Genomic DNA, 19,145 nt, shown 5'->3' on the forward strand with positions numbered 1-19,145 from the left:
CAGCAGAACCAGAGAAGGAACAAAGTGGCTGTGCTCTTCCCTCTGGGAACCTGTACATTTGCTTATACTAATCCATAGTTTAGCTTATATATGCAAATGGGGTTACTGGCAATGGGCTTCACCAAGCAAAAAAGCTCTTAAAATGGCTCCATACAGTGAGCCATTTCCTAGCCACCAGCTCATCACTCCATGTAGTCAGCCCTCACCATGGGGTTTCTTTCCACACCACCACCAACCGTTCCTATCGGCAGAGGTTCAACCGCACAGAGGTTTACGGTGGTCTTATTGTGTGAGAAGGCCCCAAACAGCTACTGAACTACCAGTGCTTTCACCAGCATGAGAAACTGAATGCTTGGAAGATAGATTTGTAAGTAATAAACACAAGACACACCATTAGTATGACAATTGCTAAACATTTATTTAGCAGGAAGGAAAGCAACAGAGTACGCAGAACAGATGTAGGTACAGGATAGACATAATTCAAGTTAGACAAGATGGTATGCGAAGGCAAAGAAGTGAGCTGAGAAAGGAGCACTAAGTGTTGCCTTGTACCCTAAGCCCCTGTTCAAAACTCCTGGCAGATGGGTGGCATATAAATAATAAAATTATTATTGTTGTTGTTTAGGGTTTGAAGGACAAAGAGATAAGGAAGAGGGAGAAAGGCACTATATAGGGTTGAGATTTGGGGCTCCTATGTGGCCCTCCAGATTTTGCAGGACTACAACTTCCAGCATCCCTGACCTCTGGCCATGCTGGCTAAGGCTGATGGGAGTCAAAATCCAGCAACATCTGAGGGACCACAGGTAAGATTCTCCAACTCTGCTCTAATGTGTACGATTTTGTCTTTGTGGAACTTTGGGGATGTTTGTATCATTATCTCTTGCCACTTGCTTTGTGATTTCATCTCACTGAGCTGTTTTTAAATATTGCACAATGCCTTGAATGTTGGAAAATATTTTAAAACAAACTTCAAGCAAATCAACAAACCTAAGCTGTCAAAAAGTAGCTCCTGACTTTTCTACTGAATGAGTAGAGAAGAGGAAGGAAAAAACAGATAACATCACTGTCACTTTATCCAGGGAAAGCTGGTCTCCCCTCTGTGGGTCTATAGGAAACTGCAACTGTTCTGGAGGAAGCTAACTTTTTTGGGTTGATGGGCTATTTTCACTCCCAGCCAACCTTCTGGTGGGCATGTGTCAGTGATGAGTTTGACCACCCCACACTGTCACATGCAATTTTTTGGATGCACAAACACTCTCCCACACACAGAAGACATAACCACAAAACTCCCCGATCTCAGTTGAGATGTGCAGATCAGCTGAGGGTCATCATCCCATCACCATTCATCCAATGATTGACTTTATGACTGGGGAAGGGGGCATTTATATCTTCATCAGGGTAGTGGGCTGATTGCTTTATTTTCTTTTTACAACCAATAAAAAGAATGGCATCATTTGGTGGTGGGGATTGCTTAGGGGATGGATTAGGTCTCCCTAGATGGGGAATGGATCAGCCACTTCTGAACAATTCCTTCCATTCATTTCTTCAATGGATGCAATTTTTCTTCGATATATTCCTACTGCCAACTTCCAAACAGGACTAAGTTATAAGACCATCGTGGGTGGTAAAATCCGGCAGTATATTTGCTCCTTTCCCATTTTGGGGGACTCTGGGGTTTCCCCATAGATTCTCAGGTATTCAATCAAATGGGACTGAGTTCTTCCCACTGCCAGGAACACACTGGATAATTATTACTCCTCCTCTAACTCCTCTAACAATCAAGTATTTAAACAACCCATTTTTAACATTTTAAAAAATATTACTAATAGACCAATAATTCAAGTCACATTTAGCTGACTATGTAGCTTCCAGGATCATATGTGGAGGTGTGTTTGTGTACATGTATGCAAGACTGGCCCTTCATTAGTCCTTTTCAAATGCTCTATGGAGGATAATGTCAGAAAAAAGAGGCTGGGCGCCCAAGTCAGTATTTCATTTTTGAATGTGAGCTCTTTTAGAACTCCTGGGCGAATGCCATCTTATCCAGTTGAATCACCCCTCCCAAAACCAATGAATTTGCTCCAAAATCTCTTCTGTGCAACTTTTTCTTCCAATTCACCATCCAAGAAGAATTGTTGGAGTGTGGCCTCTTTCCTATACCCTCTTTGTGGAGCCAGATGCAAAGAACTCATTCATTCTGTCATCATTGAGTGCTCCTTTTACACAGTGGTGGTCCAGTGGCCCTACTGCTCCTTCGGAAACAAAACTGTAGGTTTTAAAAATATATTTTTACCCCGTTGCACCCAATATCCCTTTGTTTCACATACAATACACCTGGCAGAAATTATGTTCTTGAGTTTTCCCCAAACTGACTTGGATTGCACTTCCGCTTTTTAAAGGATGCCTTTTACTCTTTTATTAGCTTCTGTGCCTTCCCACCCCACTATTGTTTAATATGGTTTTATTTAACGGTATTGCCTGTGACTAAAAACAACAGCAAAAGAGGCAAAGGACAAAAGAGGGTGGAAGAAAACAGGAGAGAAAAAGTGCAGTAATTTACATTAAGACTTCATAAGCAGATTGGTAGGAGAAATTGAAGAAATCTACCAGCCTCTGAGCTCAATAAACAGAACACTGGTGCAAACCCAAACTCACACCTACACAGAGAGAAATTCAGGCATGCAAGTAAATTGAGAAACAGGATACCTAGTTTAAAATTAGCCAACAGGAGGAAGGTGTCATCCCCAGCTTCTCATGTAGTAGATTTGCCCATATACTGAGTGAATTTTCAGTTCTGAAACCAGGTACAATAGCACTAGAGGACTGCTTGTCTTGTTCGCCAAATGGAAACTGTCTAGAGTAACCCAAACACTGATTAAAGTGGACAGGGTAAGGGGGTGTTGTGTGAAGTCATGAACTCAGGCTTCTATAAAAGACACACAAATGAAAAGAATCTTTGGAGGTGTATGGGTGGAATCAACCAAGGCTACTTAATACAAGTTGAATGTGGTTCAAAGTATGCCTACACCTATTGCAGTTATGCCATTCTCTAGCAACATTTGGGGTGATGCTTCTAATGCAAGCAAGATGAATCTTCTTAGGAAGGTGTGGAGAATCGTCACAAGACACAGACACTCCTACACAAAAACTATTTATTTCCATTCAGGGTTTATGACATCTATCCTTTCTTTCGCCACCCCAGATCGGGATGCTGGGTTCCATGCTGAAAAATTTAATGTATGAAACAACCATGAGCACAGTAATTACAAAAGGGTTTGCTAGAACGTGTAATGAAGTTTCCTGAAAGCATGAACCCAAATGTTGGTGCTACAACACTTCAAAAGCAGTTGAAAAGCATCAGTGACATTTTGTTGCGATGAACAATTTCTGACATACTCCCAGTCCCCTGACCCACACTTTCCCCTCCCTGGTACCTACACAGTTAACTCACCTGGATTAATGGTAATAAATCTGTTGTCTTTTGGTAAAGGTGTCATTGATGCTGTCTCTGGTCTTATTGGAATTTCTCGAGTGTATTGTTCATTAGTGTATGCTGGTGGCACTTGGGTGGAAGGGACTGTTTCGTATTGAGAGTCTGTTTCCGTATCTCCTTGTCCGGGACTCCTACCTGTTGGGAAAATGTTTTGGCTTTGCCCTTGATCAGGTATGGTTTTATTCCCTCCCTCCGTAGTCCTGTTGGGAGCAAGAGTGGTGTCCGTAGCTTCAGTGTTATCCTGTACCTCGGCAGCCTCAGTCGTAGCATTTTTCTCCCTTTTTTCCGAATCCTTTTCTCTCTCTTCTTCATGCTCTCTCTCCCCATCCTCGCTCTCGCTTTTCTCATCCTTTTCCCCATCCTCTGCGCCTTCATTGTCTTTTGTGAGGGCGGAATCGCTTTCCGGGGCTGGAGAGGAAGATAAAGCCTCGGTGGTAGCGAGGACGGGCCTCGCCGACTGTTTATTGGTCGAGGCAGAAGTCGGGAGGCGAGTTGGCCAAACGGTGCTAGGAAAAGAGGAAATACCACTACTGCTAAACCCAAGGCCTGCAAGCAAAGTGCTGGTGACCACAGAGGCCACCGTTGCCTGGCTCCCACTGGACGAAGGCCCCATTCCAGTTGCCATGGATACAAAGGAAAAGGGGAGGCCTGAGGAAGTCCAAGTAGAAGATCCAGAACTGATGGGAGCCATGTCGGCTGATGGTGCAGGAGAAGCTGTAGGCTTGAAGAAATCACCAGGGGGAACAAGAGAAGAAAACACAGCAGAGAGAGCATCAGTAGAGGTACCTGACATGCTACCTCGGCTCTTTTTTCCTTTTGATTTCCTTTTCTTTCCAAACACTCCATTCTGCCCATTATTCTGTTTAAATAAGACAAGTATATTTAAACAATTGTGGTTAAAGCTAGCCGGCAAAACAACACAGAGATTCACAAGACAAAGACAACAGAAGGCTGAAGACAACTATGTTACGACTCAGGCCCAGCTCAAATCAGAACCAGAGTTATAGTTTCCTCCTTTAAGATCAAGGAAGGCATAGTAATGAATTTCACAGTGGCATTTGGGTTTATTCCCTCCCACCCCCCGCATGCTATTCTAAATCCAATTGCTTTCAGTAGGTGAGTTTAAGCAACAGAGGCTTAAACAACACAGAGATTCACTGTGTGAATCTGAAATAAATGGGATTTTGAAAAATAATTCTAGGTGGCTTGCATAGACACGTTTAAAACTTTAAAATAACGCTATATTGTTTTTCTGTATCTCTGGGGAATTTCCACTTGAATCCCATTTTGTTGAGATATTTTTTACTCAGCTCCAACCAATATAAAATAATAAGTAAAACATAGGGCCGTGTAGTGCATTTGCTATATTTTACTGCTCCATTATAATTTTGTTTGGATGTAATTTTCATTATGTTTAGCACATAGTAAAATGTTATTATGTTTAGCTGGTGGCACATCATTACCTACTTCTTTTAAAGAAAAAAAGGATATGACCCACTCCTCAGTTTTAAATAATGGAATACAGTCTAACAGATCAATCCAGCAGAAAAGGAAAAGGTATGAGAAGGGTCTGTAGATTTTTTAAAAATATATATTAATTTAAATAATAATTAGTTTGATTAGACCTACAAGTTTTACTTACCTGATAGTTTCATCCTATTATAAAACTTCACCCAGTTTTAATTAATCTTATGCTTGCAATAGAAGGAATTTTTAACATCATTCTAGCACATATCATTGATGTTTAGAATTTTTTACTTTTTACTGCTGATTGTGCGGCTGCTATCAAAAGCCAGTTCCAAACAGGACTAAACAAAACCAAAAATAAAATGGTGATACTATGTTCTCACTCTTTTGATTCACATCAGCAGGTTCCCCTCAATTAATTACAATGCTCTTTGGTATATTATTCAGTGTAGAAACACCTTCCCAATTTATTTATTTCCAAAATCCAGTTTCACTAACTTGCCTTAATTTTACACTTGCCTTAATTTAACACATTCAAACATATCAGCATAGTCCTAGGATCATAATTAATATTGATCATAATTAATATTAATATTAAATGATGAAAGACAAAAAAAGAACTTTATCAAAATCATTTGATTCTTTGAATTTTAATCAGGACGTTTACCGGTATATCAGGACTTAAATCAGGACATTTACTATATAACGCTGCCACCTGCTGGAGAGAACATTGAAGTATTTTTTTTAAAAAATGCTTTTCTATTCAATTCAATGACTCATGTCACTTACCACTCCTGTTTTCACTATCCTGGTCCCTTCAAAAATTCGAGTAGTATTAGCTGGGGAAGGAAAAAGTAATAATAATCTTTAAGTGAATTAAGCTTCAAACAACATTAAACACTATAATTTTATGTTTTTATCATTTCAGTTTCTAGCCTAACAATCCCAGGGTGAGTTACAGTAAAAAAAAAAAAAAAATTACCGGTAAGGCTCCAATAGTCTGGATTCAAAGATAAAGAAATGGCTGTTTTCCAATCAATTTTCCCCCCAATAGCTTGTATTGAGGCAGAGGGGAACTATAAACAAGCTTATTCCTTGGAATGAGAATTGAGACTTCTAAATACTGTCCCCTACCCTTGCTCTGCATTCCCACAAGCCAGTAATGCATACTACAAGATTATGAAATGAATTTCCTATTGTTATACTTTTCCTGCTTTTCCTGTCAAACTATCTCTTATCCCTTCCCCACCCCCCAGTTCTGCTACCTCAGTCTTTAGGCAGTCAGGGGTCAACACTTGTAACTGGGCATGTGTGGAGATGCCACCACAAATGATAGGCCTTGTGTAAATAGAAAATGGCTGTTGTGCGAGGGAGGCAAGCTTCTGTTTCTGGAATTAAAAGTTCAATTATTACTGCTGACACAATTGCCTCAGTTTGGATCTGCATCTGTGTCAGTAGAAACATTGTCAGGATTATATCATAGGAGTGGCTGAATACCCAGCTGTGTTTCTGTGTCTGCAGCTTCAGACAGGCAGACATTTTTGAGGATCAAACTCTCCTTCCTGAGAGGTGTATATGATTTAAAAATATTTAAGCTCTCCCCATGACTTGATCTGCTTGAATACAAAGAGGCATATACTCTCTGATAGCTACCAGATTTTTCTTTTTTCTTTTAAAGGGGATTGTAACACATTTCAAACACAGGAGATGTGAGAACACGTCACTAAACCTGAGTACGGGGTCATAAGAACAAGACCACTGTTGTGAATGCCAGTGGTCTTTTTTTTTCTTTTGCTCTGCAAGAAAAACACTTCCACGTTTTTCAACATCACAGCCCCATTTGCAATGTCAAACCCATAACAATACATAGCTGGTATAGTTGGGGTTGGTATATGACAGCAAGCATTAGCCATAGGAAGAGGAGTAACAATTTTGCAAAATTTGCTCTTCCAGAGTTTTTTTTAGAACATTTAAAGAACTTTTTAAAGTACTTTTTAGCCCACTCCATTATTTTTCTCTGGATTCATATAGCATCTGAAGCATGCTGGATCTGCAACAATAGCACTGGCCAAGGGTCAGTTCTCTCTCCCAATTTGGGACGATGGAAATGAACTCAGTGGTTTGTCATACTGTGAATCATGTCAGCAAAGTTTTCTCTTTCAATTGCATTTCCACTTTATGTGGTTTTATAAAAGCACTGTTCCTAAATACCATGCCAGCTTGACCGCCCCTCCCCCCGACTTTAAACTCTACACATTTTTCCCTGGCCAAGGGTACATTACAAGAGAACAGGATAATTGCATGGTTTTTACCTTTAAAGAGCATTGTCTGGCTAAAATCACTGCGCATGTCATTTCGGCACACTGCTTGAACTCTGAACAGATAAAGGATGTCAGGTGAGACATGGCTAATGATGGCTTTCTGTTTAAAAAAAAATAGATATTATTCAGTTTTATCCCTCCCAACTGGATTCTGAACGATCAGTCTGTAAAACAAAAAGAAAACTTAGAAGAGAGTTTACACGAGGGGCAAGCTTATCAGAGAGAAACCCACCCCCTGGAGCAGGATATGCGTTGAGGAGAAACGCCAAAAGGCATAGGGGAACATACAAATTCTGCAGGATTTATGCAATTTTGGGGGCAGAAGCAAACACCAGCCTTTGTTTACAATAAGCAGTGGGCACCAGATGAAACTAGCGATGAGGGGATCTGTGGAATCATATAACCCAGCCATGCCTGACTTCAGAGTGTTAGAGGAGCATCTGTCTGCACAGGAAGAGGCAGTGGCAAAGATCAGCTACCATTTAGCAGTTGCCTTTGTGAAGCAGAGATGCCACAGGGGAGTGTGACTCAAGCCCAGAATACAAATTTCTAGGTCACTGGAAGGAACGCACAATGCACCAAGTTCAATCATTCTGTTCTAAGGTGGGGAACCCTTTTAAGCCCAGGGGTCATTATTTCCTTCTGGACAACCTTCCCACACTGTCAAATTCAAGGACATATTCCAGCCAGGCAAAAACATTCAAAGCAGCTCCAATAGGGGATGTGGGTGGGGACGAGGTCTGGCCTTGCAGAGATTCCTGAGGGTCAGAAAGACAGGCTTGAAGAGCTGGATGTAGCCCTTCAAATGCTGTTGGATTCCACTTCCCATCAGCCCCAGGCCACCACAGCTACTTGTCACAGATAATGGGAGCTAGAGTCTAACAAACATGTTGAAGACCACAGGTTCCCTAGCCCATCCCTGCCCTAAGGGGACCAAAAAGCATTTACAAATATTTATACGATCTGCAGAGATACCAGAGTTTTGTAACTGGATTTGTAATAGTTTTTGTCAAATACAGCAAATGATTTACAAATTTTCCAAAAATAAAACGATAAAAGCAAGCTGGTAAACAGAATTTTCAAAGTATGGAGGCTCCAGATTTCTGTCCCTTTGCCATACTGTCATAATGTATCAGCTACTAAAGGTCTGTGTGACCTTCTGACTTGGCTAGCCTCAACGTGACTCAAAAGCCAGGACAGGCCTCATCAGAAAAAACTGACGTGTGCTGGGTGTCTGTTAACCACATGAAATCCTTGTCTGCGTAATCAAAAGTTTGCTTTCGCTAGGCACAATGGAAAGATTATTCTAGTTGCTCTTGCAGAATTTCTTTTTGTCAAGAAATCAGAAGGCTTTCTTTGAGTCATGCACTCATCAGAGCTTTACCTGGAGACGGACCATGTGAAAACTAGAACATTCCCTAAAACTAGTGTTTAAGCTAGTTTTAAAAAATTGAGGACTTTTTCACTGGATCCTTGGTTCACATGTCATGTCAGGTCGCTTTGGAAGGTCAGAAGGCCCTTAGAACACAAGAGCTGAAGCCTCCCCCCCCAATTCCCCCCTGAAATTCCCTGCCTGCTAAGTTCCTCATTTTCTTCATCTACAGGAAGACTCCTGGTTAGGTACTCTTTTATCACTGGTATTTTACTCATGGTTGAATATTCTACCATTTTCTAACCTGCCCCAAAGACCCAAGGGTAGGGGGGAAAACCTATTTGCTCCTGCAGATGGGCAGGCATAAAATAAATCCTTTCCTTTTCAAGGCTCCATTACTTCTTGCCGCCCAAAAAGTTTCAAAAACAAACCACTTATCCATCTCCCATGCAATTGTGATGTGGATTGTTTGGGCAGACATTTTCATAGGGTAAGCTGGTGGAGAGAGAGTGTGTGTGCCTTTCTCCCCATGTAAATCATTCTCTCCGCCCCCATCTCCAGCCCACCAAATAGTTCTAGAAGAACAAGACTGAGAAGGCACAGGGAGGAAAATACACATGGAGAAGCAGCTGAGAAGCGCAGGGGGTAAAAAAACAAAACCACCCCCCTCCCCTGTACAGTTAGGCAGCCATCCTCTTGGCCACAGATTGATGCTGGCTGGAAATCATGATTCTAAAGTGCCAATTATTATAGCATCTGTAATAGCTAAGCAATCAATTCTAAAGCAATGAAAATGAATGGAAATTGTGCAACAGCCATTCCTGGGGGACTACACCCTATGTTTGTAAGTAGATATACTTTCCTGATTAATGCACTCTGTTCTTTTTACTAATTAGAAATGGGGGTAGGAGGGTGGGGGAATAATCTCCCTTAAGAGTGCAAAATGATGACAAGTTTGAGATTATAATACAGCCCTAACCTTGGGCACCTTTCAGAAGATTGCTTTCTGATTTCATGAAGCACATCACTCCCTAACGTGACCCAGATAACAACTTCTAGTGGGGGAAAATTGAAAATATAAATGGAAATTAAGTAAAAGAACCTCAATCTAAGGGAGAATAAGACATGTATTATTCTATAAACTGATTGAATGGTACCCAAGGAGTGTGTAGTTGCAAAGGAGGAGAAAAGATAACTGTCATTAGAAATTTCACTCATTGCGGCTGCATTTTTATGTGCATATACAATTACTGATTTCATTATTCCAGAAGCTTGCTTTGATTAACAATAAACTGAGCCCTTTCAAAATGGAATATGTCACTTTCATTCTAGACACATGGAATTTTAAAGGCTTGTACAGTTATCGCTTGCCTCTGCTTGGGCAGCAAGTTGAATGCCAAGTAGATCCCACCTTAAGTGCTAGACCAATATTCCAATCCATATAGAGTGCCCCGATTTGGGCTTATGCCTCTTCTCAAATTTAAGCCACCCATTACAAAGGTACATATACTACATGTATAGCCGGCTCCAAAGGCCAAATCCTGTGAATGAGCGATGGATGTGCTAACATGAACAACCTCAGAATATAGCTCATCTCCTATTCACAATAAGGACCATTAGAGGGATTTGCAACTTCTGCCATAAAGCGGGATGGAGAACCTATGGGCATTCAGATGTTGTTGGACTCCCAACTCCCATCACCCTCAGCCAGCACAGCCAATGGTCAGGGATGGTGGGAGTTGGAGTCCAGCAACATCCAGAGGGTCACAGATCCCTTAGTATGAAGCAATATGCAGGGAAGCAAGTTCCTTCCATCATCAAGCTTAACTTGTTTCCAAGCTGAAGGGTTAGGAAGCTGCTTCATAATGCATCAGTTCACTGCTCCATTTAGTATTGTTTACACTGACTGGCAGTGGCTCTCCAGGGTTTCTGGCAGGGTTCTCTTCTGGTCCTGGAGATGGCAGGGTTGAACTTGGGACCTTCTGAATGCAAAGCGGATGCTCTATCCCTGACCCTATGGTCGTTCCCCATAGAGGTATAAGTGCAATACAAGAAGACGAAGGTGTTTGGCCATTCCTCCTATACCTATACAAACCAAGAATCAGATTCAGATGTTTTGAAGTTGTGGAACAGTGCACAGATACCAACAAACACCGTATGTGTGTTCAAAGGAGTTAGGCAGAAAGCATCCATTCAGCTTAAGACCCAAGAAATTCATCTCCCAGCCGTCTACTGAGGAAACACACAGTAAGGCTATCTTAACGCTAATGGCAACTTCCGATGCTGTGGTTTTTACCAGGTCCTTGTCGCTGTCCTTGGTGAAGGTTTTTTCCTTTTCATCTTCGTTTTTAGCCCAGCTGTAGGAAATCATATAGTTCATAATGGGAGGGTGGTAGATCATCTCCGGTTGATTCCACGTCACCAGCAAGGCGGTTCTGTTCACTGGCTGCACTTTCATGTTGACAGGCGGAGTACTGCAAACTAAGCAAAAAAGGGGAACAAATAAATATGCCATGCCTCTAAAGCGTCGGGAGAAATAAAAGTCTCTTAAGCATTAATTTAGAAGCCCGATCTAATCTTGAGTGGAAAACACTTCACTACCACTGTAAGCAGTTATTGCTGCAACCTCTCTTGCTTTCTTTTCTACCTCCCTCCTTCTCTAGGGACTTTTCGAACCATGACAGTGAGTCCACATCTTGGTCCCACAACAAGGGACAGGAAAGCATCACTGACGCTGGGGATTCAGGGAGGCTTGTAACGTACGAACTGCACCTGTCAGGGCCATAGCTTCTAAAATTAGCTCACCAGGAGAAAATACAAGACAGAGAAGAGAGCCTGTATGGTTCGTTGCTTTGGGTAGTTTATACACACCAATTATTGAAAGCCTGCAACAGCAAACCCTTTCTACATGTTTTCAGTGCATATGCCAACTAATTGAACCGGAACTGCACACATGTCTTCTGTGTTGTGGTTCCTGAGAAAAAACAAGAGACTCATTATTATTTTTAACTCCTCTTGCTCATCCCCTGCAGCTCACTTTTAAGAGTGTCTGTCTGGAGCAGAAGGGACTAGTCTTTATTTATTTTTTTGGCCCAGGGTCCACATTCACCTTTGGCTAATCTCCCATGGACTGTATGGCACTGGTGAGTGCAACTAAAAATTCTCTCTCGCCTGCAGATACCACACACATGTATGAGACACACAGCTGCTCTCTCTTCTCCGCTTATCGGTGCAGCTCAGCCAAGGAAAGGAGCTATCAACCATTTTCTGCTCATCAAAAGATCACTCTGATGACTGGGGAGGGTGCCATTTGCATTTGCATCAGGTAATGTTTACTTGAGCTTTTCTTTTTGCTGCCACTGGCAAAATCGGTGAGGTCTTAGGAGGTGAGCAAAAATTTGCTTGTGGGGAGGCTGGATCATGTCCCCAGACTGGGCGGGGTGGGGTGGGTGAGTCATCCCTGCTTTGGATGGCCAGCTATGCTTAAGGTTAATAGAGAGTAAACAGTTCAGCGTTCTTGAAACAGCATGGCACTAGCACAGTGATGTGTCTGGATCCTCTGTGCACAAATAAATACCTTAACAAATGAAAGCATTGATAAATGATAATACAGGACTTTATGCAGAGCTATGCTGCTTACAAGTGCTGAAAGCCTGCACAGCAATAGCAAATGATTTCTGCAAGTGAGGAAGGAACTAGAGACAGTGATTATGATGAAATAAGGAAACCTGAGGGCAGACCTATCCGTGCTCCAGCTGGACAGCAAATTAGTGCATGCCTTTTGTGTGAAATAATAAGTCTGCCGATTTATAATGGCTGAATCAATTTTTTTCTTAAGCAGCAGCAACAGTGTAAAGGAAATGGAGAACACTAGGTGGCACTAATAGGCTATTGATAAAATGCTGTGCTTTTCCTGCAATAAAGAGAGTTATTTTTAAGCTTAGGAAACCGTGATTCATGAACATAACATCAGGACAGGTCCGCAAATGTTCTTGCCAAATTTTAACCTCAGAGTCCCAGAGAATGCCAGATAATGGGGTGTATTTGCTGACAGTGGGAGTTCAAGGTTTCACTCACCATCCTGCCGCATACGCAGAGTGCCTTTCACACATTCAATACACTTCCCAGTGATCCTTGTCAAAGTCTTCTCAATTAAGCCACATATTCCTATCGCCTATATTGCATTCGGAGGTCATGGTGAAACACTGTAATGGTGCTACCTCATGGGCTGGGGCAGATGTAATGCATAACCGCAGTTTATGGGTTGTGAGAAGGGCATGGAAATGCCCAGTAGAGTCCTGAACTGAAGTCTTTCAACCAGGCAGTGTTACCTGCCATGCTGATCTACGATACAGGAAGCTTGAGGGAATTTGTGAATGAGAGAGGGTAGATGTTCACAATTTTGTGGTCCACTCCTAAAACATGGGTGCACATTATCTCTGCATGCCATTAGGGTTCGACTGCAGTGGTACCTCGGGTTACAGACGCTTCAGGTTACAGACGCTTCAGGTTACAGACTCCGCTAACCTGGAAGTAGTACCTCGGGTTAAGAACTTTGCTTCAGGATGAGAACAGAAATCATGCACTGACGGTGCGGCGGCAGGCCCATTAGCTAAAGTAGTACATCAGGTTAAGAACAGTTTCAGGTTAAGAATGGACCTCCAGAACAAATTAAGTTCTTAACCCGAGGTACCACTGTATTTCCATTCTGTGTCAGTTTCACATATTTTCAATCAAGGTGTCCATTCTATCCCAATTCTGCAGATTAAACGCACCCACATAAATCACATTTATACTATATGAATTTCCCCTAAAACAAGCATTATTGCATGCATTTTACTCTAAATACATAGTTGGACACCCCCTCCCAAAAAAACCCTACACCTTTTGTGCGCACAGTTTTGAACTGAAACTGCATTGCAAATTTGTAGAGGTTTGCAGTCCTACTTGATGCCTGCATTTTTGAAAATGTTTTAGTCAAAACACTGCGAATTAGACCTGTTTGCTGAAAAATGGGGACCAAACCAATTTCTCCCACATGCTTGCTTTTGATCCCTTATTCCATAGGTAACTGTCAGCTATGTCTCCACCTGCTTCCTAAGTCCACAGTTAAGCTAATCTGGAATGTCAAAGATTTTTAACGATAGGTCTGCAAAAAGCCCACACAGACACCTATAAATGGCAACTGCTATTTTCCCCAAATATATTCTTTCATATTAAATAGCCACATCAATTATTCACAATGAAAATTTCATCAACACCTGTGCAACAAAAATAACACCTCTCCTATAACTGCATCATTCTTTTTAATTAATTTTACTTTCAGAAGTGTAACTATTATTGCACTAAATCTGAAGAAGGTCTAGCGGATGCATCTTGCATCACAGTCAGACATTTTGCCTTAGGACAGACTACCAGCACTGAAGGGATTTCGCCCCCTGCTCTGTACATTTGATTCACTTCTACAGCACCACCCATGTACAAGAACCCTGGAAGAGGCTGGGCCAATCACAATGCTCCTCTGCCCCACCCTGGCTATGATCAGGAGCCCCACCCATCCACTGCAAAAGCCTGCTTTTGTAGTCAGCCTAAAGTTTTGCTGTGGAAGGAGGAGCCAAGCTGAACTGAGCTGAAAGCTAATCTGTGGAGTGGTAGAGAGATGCAGGTTTATGGCTGAGAACAGACAAGCTGTATCCTGAATAATGAGGTTCAAGTTTGTTTACAATCCTCTCGTATTCATGAACCAGATGTTTTCAGAAAAGTCAGGGTCCCATTTGAATTTAATTTCTAATTTAATATCGGACCACCTTGATCCCTCCCACAGACCTTACAAAGAATGAGAGGACCGGTCTCTGCCCCAAGTGGCTTGCTATCTAGAAACAGACACAGGGGAGAGACAACAGACAAGGGGAGGGAAAGTGGGGCAGGGACAAACATGGGGGAAAGAAGATTTGTGTATCAAAGGCTTCGTGGGAAAAGGCAGCCCTTGAAGGAATCTGCAGGCAGTTCTTGCACAGGCCGCTTTGTTCAAACCTGGGCGGTATGATCCTGGTGACATGGAGTAATGCATCCTGCCATGGGAGCATGCCAATTGCTAGGTTGGTCTGGAATACTGCAGCATGGCATTCTGGGGCTGTTAGCAGGAGATGCCTCCAAAGATGGAAGGAGGCATCTGGCCGCCCTGATTCAGCCTCTTGTCTTGCTAAAAGCACTATGAACTTCAGAGTGAAGCTATTTCACAGTGAGAAACCTTCACTAACTAGCTGGTTTATTCAGCCCCCTCCCCTCCCCACCACCTGCACCCCCGGCCCCCAATTATTCTAAGGCACAGGGGAACCACATACCATGATAAGCGCTAACTAGAATACTTCAACTGACGAGTGAGCAAAAATAATTTTCCTCCCTGTTTATAAAACGAGGCATTTGCTTAATGAATATAGGTAAAAGCTGCTGAAGACACAATAGAACCAAAAACACTTGATCTGATCATTCCAGCCCATGATTTAATTAAGGTGCTACATAATAAAGTAGCTAATAATGCAGCTAACCCCTGAAAGAAAGAAAGAAAGAAACACAAAGTTCACAGTAATTTGGCAGTCTATAGAATCTGCATCTTTCTGTGTCACTGTTCCCGCTTCGTTCATTATTCTATGATCAAAAGGGGAAAAAACTTTGCTACCCACCCATTTTTATGTGGGTTTTATGATGCCAATTCCACCAAATTTCTCCCACAGAAAGCAAGCAAGGGTGAAGGAGCTAATGGGAGGAACAGCATTGCCCAGATTTTATTCACTCCATTTATTGTTTCTGTCCCACTTTTCCTTCCTGAGGGAAGCCCAATGTTCATATCATTCCGGACAGAAGAGGCAACAGAGCTGAGCATTTCATGCACATCCCAAGGTCAAAAGATTCTCCCAGCTCTTGTTATGAGGGGAGGGGGACTTCTTTAGCAGGGAGCATTGCATATCCATGGAAACTCCCTCTGCAACTGAAAGCTCAGATCTTCACCATCACACCAAAGGCTCTTCCCACTCACTGTAGGTGGGTCGGAGGTAGTTAATGTGATCTCAGGGGCGAGGCTAAACACAAAGCCCTGAAACCCTGTTGTGCCCATGTTGCCTTTTCCCTCTGAACAGGAAGACTACAGCCAATGCTTAACTTCTGTAACACAACATGCAACTGAGTTTAGGAAAATATGGAAGTCACTTTACATTGAGTCAGAACACTGGTCCATCCATCTAGCTCAGTACTGTCTAAACTGGTTGACAGGGGCTCTCCAGGCTTTGGGACAGGAATTTCTCCCAGACCTACTTGGAGATGCAGAATACTGAACCTGGGACCTTCTACGAACAAGGCAGAAGCCCTACCACTGAGTTAAGATCTTGCTCTGAGTCTATCTCTCCGTTGCAGATATGGGAAAGAAAGACAATGTGAGTTGAGGCTGCTTATGGAGGGTAAGGATTGGAGAATGGTGGAAACCTTGTTTATGGGCATTTATTCTCTGCTAGTACATAGCACAAGGCCAGCTTACGAAGACCATTTGAGCAGGAGATCCCAGAATGGCGGGGCAGGGGGCTGATACACTATTAGGTTCTTGTCTCCATTTACACCTCCGTGCGTCACCAACAGAATGAAAAAACAAACAAACCCAAGAACAACAGGTAAAGGACATCAATTCCACTAACATTAACATTGACCTAACACATGGGTAGGCAAACTAAGGCCCAGGGGCCGAATCCGGCCCAATCACCTTCTAAATCCGGCCCACGGACAGTCCAGGAATCAGCATGTTTTTACATGAGTAGAATGTATCTTTTTATTTAAAATGCATCTCAGGGTTATTTGTGGGGCATAGGAATCCGTTCATTCCCCCCCCCCCAAAAAAAATATAGTCCGGCCCCCCACAAGGTCTGAGGGGCAGTGGACCGGCCCCCTGCTGAAAAAGTTTGCTGACCCCTGACCTAACAGGTTCTGGGATTGCACCCTTTGGTGATACCTCATCATCATTATCATCATCAACAACCACCATAGCAGCAATAGCAACAACAAAAACAGCGACAGTAAATTATTTTTACAACGGCTATAGTACAGTTACTACAGTAGTAAGTTACTCTGAGGGGTTAGGAACGGGCAAACTATGGGAAACAAAAAACAACATTGTGACTGAATGCACTTACACATTTGGATTGCATTTGGGGATTAGGAAATACGAGCAAGAGGAACAAAAGGGTGTTGCTAAAAGAGGCCATTTAAAAATGCACATGCACTAAGCCAGTCCACAAGTTTCATTTCTGTTTGCTTTTTCCCCCTTCAATATTTTCTTGGTTCTCTTGAAATCCATCCAAATTCTTCCTTTTTTAAAAAACTGGGATCTGTCACTGTTTTGTTCTCTATGACAGATTGTGTCTACTGTTGAAACAAACGTTCTGCTTAAAAGAACCTCAGGTGGTCTTCTCCCTCTTGTAGCTCCCATAACTACGGGAAATATCTTGCTCATATTTCGTGCAAGGGTCACATGCAGACCTTCTCAACCTGCTATCACACATTGTATATGACACACTATATAACAAGAGTTTGCAAACTGAATGAAGACATTCTACCAGAGACTTTCAGTTTCCTTTTATTCATGTCTATGTCTATATACTCTGAGGCCCACAGAGTAGCAGTGACTAACCTGCAATGTTGCTGGAATACAATTCCCAACAGCTCTGAACATTTCTCATGCTGGCTGGCTCTAACGGGAGTTGGAGGCCCACAACATCTGCAAGGCCACAAGTTCCCCACCCCTGCTATGTTGTTGTTTATTCGTTTAGTCGTGTCCGACTCTTCGTGACCCCATGGGCCAGAGCACGCCAGGCACTCCTGTCTTTCATTGCCTCCCGCAGTTTGGTCAAACTCATGCTGGTAGCTTCGAGAACACTGTCCAACCATCTCGTTGTCCTCTGTCGTCCCTTTCTCCTTGTGCCCTCAATCTTTCCCAGGGTCTTTCCCAGGGAGTCTTCTCTTCTCATGAGGTGGCCAAAGTATTGGAGCCTCAGCTTCAGGATCTGTCCTTCCAGTGAGCACTCAGGGCTGATTTCCTTCAGAATGGATAGGTTTGATCTTGCAGTCCATAGGACTCCTCCAGCACCATAATTCAAAAGCATCAATTCTTTGGCGATCAGCCTTCTTTGTCAGCAAGGTGATGTCTCTGCTTTTTAAGACTCTGTCTAGGTTTGTCATTGCTTTTCTCCCAAGAAGCAGGCGTCTTTTAATTTTGTGACTGCTGTCGCCATCTGCAGTGATCATGGAACCCAAGAAAGTAAAATCTCTCACTGCCAACAACGGGAGTTCACCCCGTCACGGGGATTCAAACTGCCGACCTTCCGATCGGCAAACCCTAGACTCGGTGGTTTACACCACAGTGCCACCCGCATCCCTTTAGAGGATGGGTAGGTATATATAAAAGGGCAGGGAATATTTGTTATTAAATTACAAGTAATATGCCCACCAACCACGCATGTGCATAGACATGTGGCCACAAGACTGGGCTCCCTAGCTTAGGGAAGAGAGTGACTGGCCACCAGAGTAAACTCCCTTTAATGGAAGGCATTTCTTCATTATTGTAAGGCAGAGATGGCTAACCTCTTTTGGCCTAAGGACCATATTTACCTTTCACCAAGCTTCGGGGATGTGTGCTGCCTGCCAGAGGTGGGTGTAGCCAAAAGTAGGTGTGTCCAGACCACCTGACACTCTCACACAAATCTTCCAGGCAAACACTCCGCCACAGAAAAACATCTTTCCTCTTTGTTAAGTTACTGGGGGGTCATTCAATGCCAAATCACCTGGTGCCATGTGCTCTCATGACTCAGATTTTCTTCATTTTTTAAAATGTGTAGATACCTATGAGATAACCTCAGATTAATTTTCAAAGATTTTTTTGGGCCAAAATTGGGCACAGGAGAAATTTTTTAAAATTCTGATTTTCGCACAATTTAGGCGAATGCAATTTCTGCATCAGTTTAGAAAAAACTTCTGTTTTGCTTATTTTTCAACCAATTGGGCTTATTTTGGTATCAAAATAAGCTAATTTTTGTCTCTTTCAAAAGAAGGTCCAAAAATGGTATTAAGTGCCACAGAAGAGGGTCACCGACCATTCAAAGTGAATTATTGTCATTTTTGTACCTTGGTAGCCAGAGCACGCAAACCACAACAAACACACGTATCATACTTTTTCTGTAGAATGGGCTAACCATGAACTTGCTATGTTTTAAAAACAAGAGTGGCTGCTGGTATCACAAAGTCACCAATGGCTACTTATTCCCCTCTGTAGTACCTGTAGTACTTACAGGAAATGCTGACAGATTTTGTACACATGCATTGTAGCTTCCTTTTACCTCTCAAGTTTCAGAGGTAAGTGATTTAGAAGGAGAACAAGGACAGACAGACTTGCAGAGGTGGGGGCATTATCACACAAGATACTTAGCTGTCATGCAATTAACAAAAAACTATA

General features: G+C 42.5%; 1 protein-coding gene across 4 annotated transcripts in view; it reads right to left on the bottom strand.

Annotated features, from left to right (window-relative positions):
• Positions 1–19,145, bottom strand: part of PTPRG (protein tyrosine phosphatase receptor type G) — a 555,232-nt gene that overhangs the window by 82,421 nt on the left and 453,666 nt on the right. For 3 of the 4 annotated variants that reach the window (XM_081852304.1, XM_081852303.1, XM_081852305.1), the window contains exons 9-12: positions 10,950–11,134; positions 7,273–7,381; positions 5,750–5,799; positions 3,452–4,352 (exon numbers count right to left, since the gene is read on the bottom strand). In XM_081852304.1, coding sequence (XP_081708430.1) covers positions 3,452–4,352; positions 5,750–5,799; positions 7,273–7,381; positions 10,950–11,134 — 1,245 coding nt within the window. The remainder of the gene's footprint in view (positions 1–3,451; positions 4,353–5,749; positions 5,800–7,272; positions 7,382–10,949; positions 11,135–19,145) is intronic. The other variant, XM_081852306.1, reaches the window with a different exon arrangement.

This window comes from Podarcis erhardii, assembly GCF_964252035.2.
Source record: "Podarcis erhardii genome assembly, chromosome: 2".
Classification (NCBI taxonomy): Eukaryota; Metazoa; Chordata; class Lepidosauria; order Squamata; family Lacertidae; genus Podarcis; species Podarcis erhardii.